The sequence below is a fragment of the Ostrea edulis genome, chromosome 10 (genome assembly GCF_947568905.1).
Source record: "Ostrea edulis chromosome 10, xbOstEdul1.1, whole genome shotgun sequence".
In the NCBI taxonomy this organism is placed as follows: Eukaryota; Metazoa; Mollusca; class Bivalvia; order Ostreida; family Ostreidae; genus Ostrea; species Ostrea edulis.
Window position 1 is genome coordinate 43288766 of NC_079173.1, and position 6000 is coordinate 43294765.

The following is a 6000-nucleotide window of genomic DNA, read 5'->3' on the forward strand; positions in this document are numbered from 1 at the left end:
TATAAAGTTTTTGTCCTTGGGAATTATTTTTTTTTTTTACCAAATCTGTATATCAATCTCATTGCAGTCAGGTGCCGACTCCTATTCATTTCAATGACTGAAAAGTTTGATTTATATCTTTTTCCTCAATAGAAATGGCAGTTGAATTGATTATTTATTGTAGAGTACTGACTGGATAATTCTGACCTTATAAAGTCAATATCAACATAACAATTGAAATCCTACAAATACTCAATAAATCTTATAGAGTTAAACATCTATCAATATAAATACCTAGATGTCATATAAAAGCAACATTCAGACTCATCAAATATTTACATTCACTGAATCTTTTCTCTTATATTTCTTTTGAAATTGACAGTGAATGCATGTTTGTTGCAAACTAGTTCAATCTGTTTTTTTAGCATCACCTGTCTATCTCATCATTACCAGATAAAGGGGAGTCATCAAGGTCAAAGGGTGCATTGGCTGTTCCGTTTAACGTAGCGAATGGGTCTTAGCACTTAAATCTAATCTATATTTTAAAACGATACATAAAAATATAAATATAAACAATAAAATGTCTTCAATGTTTTTGTTGTTTCATCAGGTGATGAAGGTATACAAGGTATACATGCTAGCTGAGTCAGAAAAAAACTGCTTAAGCGGGTTATATATTTTTTCTGCAATGCTAGCTATATACCTTCATCACCTGATGGAAAAAAAGAAAGCCTTTTATTGTTTAAATATCACTCTTAATGAAAATTCAACTACATTATTAAATTAACTTTAAGATTCAAATTTCACTCTCTACTGAAAATTTCACTCTCTACTGAAAATTCAACTATAATAAACTATGAAAAAAGTATCAAATACATTTATAAATTTAGTCTAAAACTCCAATGTATAAATCTGATGTAAAAGTTTGTTCGAGTTTCAAAAGGGTTGGACCAAATTCAAAATTGTACATAAATCATGCAGTGATATTGCATAGACTTACAGTATTTTATACTACAGCTCTTTTTAGATTAAATTTTAGTTGTAAAATTGTGATTTATTTCAATGATAAACAAAATGAGGTTTACAAACTCTTGTTATTAATATTTATGTTAGAAAAACTATCCAGAGGCTCAGCATGGAGTAAAATTACATTATTGTCTTCCCATACAAAAACTGATTTCTATATAATGCTATATATTCAATAGAACCGAAATCTTTATTTACTATTTTTTTTTTGGTTTTTTTTGTTTGTTTTTTTTCGATTTTTTTTTTTATAAAATCTTAAACTTTATATATAGTCTTCTTTAATTCAAACCTGTATTTAAACTTACCCAGAATTGTCTGGTTCACACACTGCCAGAATTCAACCTTCAATGAATAAAAACAAAAGTGATTTAATCATTTCACCTTCAATGAATGAAAACAAAAGTGATTTAATCATTTCACCTTCAATGAATGAAAACAAAAGTGATTTATTTCATCTTTGATAAGATTATCATGTATTCACATTCATTAAGTCTATTAATGTGCAATAAACTAAACTAGAGGCCATCTGAATGAAAACATGTAGGATGCATGATGATGTTGATGATGATGATGTTGATGATGAGGATGATGATGATGACCGTGTAGGTGGTGAATGATGATGATAACGATGATGCTCAGGTCCCCTGAGGAAAAGAATTATGGGGGAGGGGATGGGTAAATGCAAACCAAGTGAGAGATGTAAGTTCAATTAATGTGAGGAGCTAGGAAATCCGGATTCACATTAGGAAGCTTGTGGATGTGAAATCCGGATTCACCATTAGGAAGCCTAATATAATGAGGAGGAAATCCGGATTCACATTAGGAAGCTTGTGGATGTGAAATCCGGATTCACCATTAGGAAGCCTATAATGAGGAGGAAATCTGGATTCACATTAGGAAGCTTGTGAATGTGAAATCTGGATTTCTCTGGTGGATATGAGTACAATATGTGTAGATTTTTACTTCATTGCATGCCCAGTTTTATTGGGGGTGGTTATAGTAATGGCAGGAACACAAATCTGTCATCAGCATACTTCACAACAGCATGCCTGTATCTGATGTCAGTCAAACGCTCAAATGACACCCCTAAAAACACACTTCATTCCTGTCCACATTTCTCCCCACACAGTACCCAGTCTGCCAACTTAACAAAAACACTTGATATTTCATAGTGTTTTCTTTCAAATTTTCCTTTCCAACATATTGTATTTCGATTTACCCTGCATTATTAGGTTATGTTTTTAATGGGACAGTCTCCGATTACGGGCAGTTCTTTGCTCCTCCCTGGTTTGCTAACAATGCCTTGTGAATTAATCAGCCGCATATTTCTAATATAACACTGAAGTGGTGTGGGTCTTGTAACTAAATACCTCATCACCTGCCAACAAACTGAATCAGCTTTCATGTGAAGTCAGGAAAATGTTCAGCATGTACCATTAGTATCTATAAACACTGAAGAGTTCTAAAAAGGGAACAAACTCTGAATCGCTGTGAAGTCAGGAAAATCATTAGGTATCTATAAACAATGAAGAGTTTTAAAAAGGGAACAAACTCTGAATCGCTGTGAAGACAGGAATAGGTATCTATAAACAATGAAGAGTTCTAAAAAGGGAACAAACTCTGAATCGCTGTGAAGACAGGAATAGGTATCTATAAACAATGAAGAGTTCTAAAAAGGGAACAAACTCTAAATCGCTGTGAAGACAGGAATAGATATCTATAAACAATGAAGAGTTCTAAAAATGGAACAAACTCGGGGCCCACCAACTGCCAATAATTGAAAAAAATCACAGTTATAGTTTTAAAAAGGGAGATAACTCCTTCAAAGATTCAGGAGCGAGTATCTACAAAGCTATGACTCCTGTAAAAAGATAAGTTTGTTTTCCCTGTTAATTATAATATCAAATGTTGATATAATTCAATTGACACACAGGTTGTTACACCAGTCTTGTTGTTGACTTACAATAGTTTCAGGTCTATATGCAAATTTTTATCTTTAATGGGGCATACTTTAATCCTCAATTTACAGTACACATACATGTGATAATTCCGTACATTACGTCCTTAAAAAGATGTGATTTTGAGTGAAAAATCTGTACACAAGTTTGTAACATGGTCCTTCGAAAGGCAGGGTGAAATTTGCTAATTTAGTGCTTGGAGAAATACTTTTATTACGATTACAATTAACGAAGCCAAATTCAATCAGATTTTAAAAATCGGATCTTTTCTAATCGTTCTGGAGCAATTAGAAAAAAAATGATTTTAATTAGACTGAGTCAGATACTGAACAAGTTGATTCAATGAAATGATAAAAGCACATTACAGATTTAAACTTGCAGTTGATGAATATATATTTATATATTACACTGATCATTACAGAAATTATCTCCTATAACCAAATCTTATGAATTCCTGAATTGTTGAATAAAAGCAAACTATAACAGCTATCTGATGGACAAGAAAAGGGATTGAGGATCTACAACTAGTGCAATTAACAAGGAGGATCTAACATTAGTGGTTAACAAGGAGGATCTAAAACTAGTGATTTACAAGAGGGGAGGATCTAACACTAGTAATTATCAAGAGGGGAGGATCTAACACTAGTAATTAACAAGAGGGGAGGATCTAACATTAGTGATTAACAAGAGGGGAGGATCTAACATTAGTAATTAACAAGAGGGGAGGATCTAACATTAGTGATTAACAAGGAGGATCTAACACTAGTAATTAACAAGAGGGAAGGATCTAACACTAATAATTAACAAGAGGGGAGGATCTAACACTAGTGATTAACAAGAGGGGAGGATCTAACTTTAAGTGATTAACAAGAGGGGAGGATCTAAATTTAGTAATTAACAAGGAGGATCTTAAACACTAGTGGTTAAGAAAAGCAACAGATGACAACATGCCTAAAGATGTTTATAAGTTTTTGATTTTTAAAACAGGATATACTTGGAGTTTAAAATTTTAATCCAATAACATAAATGATCAGAGTAACCAACCACTGTCCTGAACTTGTGAATCTGAACTCGTGAGTCTGGACTCATGAATCTGAACTCGTGAGTCTGAACTCGTGAGTCTGAAGCCATGAATGTTAACCTAGAAATATCTAAGTACCCATCTCCTGAACTCGTGAGTCTGAACTCGTGAATCTGAACTCGTGAGTCTGAACTCGTGAATCTGAACTCGTGAATCTGAAGTCGTGAATCTGAAGTCGTGAGTCTGAAGTCGTGAATCTGAAGTCGTGAGTCTGAAGTCTTGAATGTTAACCTAGAAATATCTAAGTACCCATATCCTGAACTCGTGAGTCTGAACTCGTGAGTCTGAACTCGTGAGTCTGAACTCGTGAGTCTGAACTCGTGAATCTGAAGTCGTGAATGTTAACCTAGAAATATCGAAGTACCCATCTCCTCCTGTGTTTAAAATCATTGTAAGAGAGGAGAGCTACGACAACTCATATCAACTGCCAGACATAATTCTAATCAAAATGGGAATTTCCTGTAATTATTTTTTCTTTCTTTAACTCAGTCACCATTCAGAGAGTTTAGATTTTTCATCAAAGACATGCACGCAGTCCGTATAGACGACAAGCCATTCACAATAGCTCTCAGCAAAGACTGCATGCAAGGTAAATCACAGGCGCATTTTAAAAGTCCAGAGATTGCGGTCCAATATTCTAAAGCTGTTCATTTAATCTCCCAGCATGCTTTGTGGTGGGAACCTTCCCCGCCCTCAATTATCGAATTCCAGTGATTAACTTCTGGACAGGACAAAGAAAAGGTCATTGGACTGACACAAAGGCAGACAATTACGGAGGGGAGGGTCGGCACAGCGAGAAAATAGGTATAGGGTGGAACTTCTAAACATTAAACATTCGGATTTAGAGGGATGAAGTTGTGTCAGTTCAAGTCCGAACACAAAGGAGGAACTGGCGATCAAAGTCCGAATGTGGAACTGGCGATCAAAGTCTGAATGTGGAAGTGGAGAGTAAGGGTCCGAATGTTTAAGTGAAAGAGCGAAAGTTTGAATTGGAGATAATTTAATGAAATAAAATAAGGAGGAAACCTGAAATTAGCGCAGTTAAAGTTCACATATGGTCAAATGTCAATGGGGGAGGTACTAAATAGATGCATGTGAGTTAAGTCAAATGTGGGGGGAGGGGACTCAGATAGATGGCCGGGTGTGAAGTCCGAGGGTAAAAGAAATAGGACTGGGCTTCCTCAGGAATGTAAACAATACAACACTGTAGAACTTCATACTTATACAATCATTAAATCATCCTAGTATCTGGTGTGTCTGTATCATTAGAGGTTAAGGTGAAGAATTTCTTCACCTACTGACAACATGATGGACATCTCCAATGTCATACAACTTTAGGATAAAACACCCCTCTCCTCCTCCTCCTCCTCCAGGCTACACATTAAGGATACCCCCCCCCCTCCTCTCCTCCAGGCTACACATTAAGGATAACACCCCCCCCCCTCTCCTCCAGACTACACATTAAGGATATCCCCCTCCTCTCCTCCAGACTACACATTAAGGATATCCCCCTCCTCTCCTCCAGACTACACATTAAGGAGAACACCACCACCCCTCTCCTCCAGACTACACATTAAGGATAACACCCCTTCAGGCTTCTCCCCCCCCCCCCCCCCTCCTCCTCCAGACTACACATTAAGGATAACACCCCCTCTCCTCCTCCTCCAGGCTACACATTTAGCATAACCCCCTTTCCTCCATAACACCCCCCCCCCCCTCCCTCTCCTCCTCCAGGCATGCAGTGGAAGGCCAGCTGTGTTATATCTTAAGCCTGGCTGGCAATAATGATTGCCATTCTGTTAACCACCCCCACCTTCTGTCTATAGGACCAGATGAAAATATTTCTCTGTTCTGGATATAGACTTCATCAATCATACAGTCACTTTGGTCAAGGTTGGTCGATAAAATCCCAAGACCTGTAAACTTCACTTCACACAATGACCATGGGGATAGAGT

General features: G+C 36.5%; 1 protein-coding gene across 1 annotated transcript in view; it reads right to left on the reverse strand.

Moving 5' to 3' along the window:
* The window catches only part of LOC125666163 (reversion-inducing cysteine-rich protein with Kazal motifs-like), a 62979-nt gene that overhangs the window by 37406 nt on the left and 19573 nt on the right, over positions 1-6000 (reverse strand). The window contains exon 4 of the mRNA XM_048899299.2: positions 1311-1347. Within this exon, the coding sequence (XP_048755256.2) occupies positions 1311-1347 (37 nt within the window). The remainder of the gene's footprint in view (positions 1-1310; positions 1348-6000) is intronic.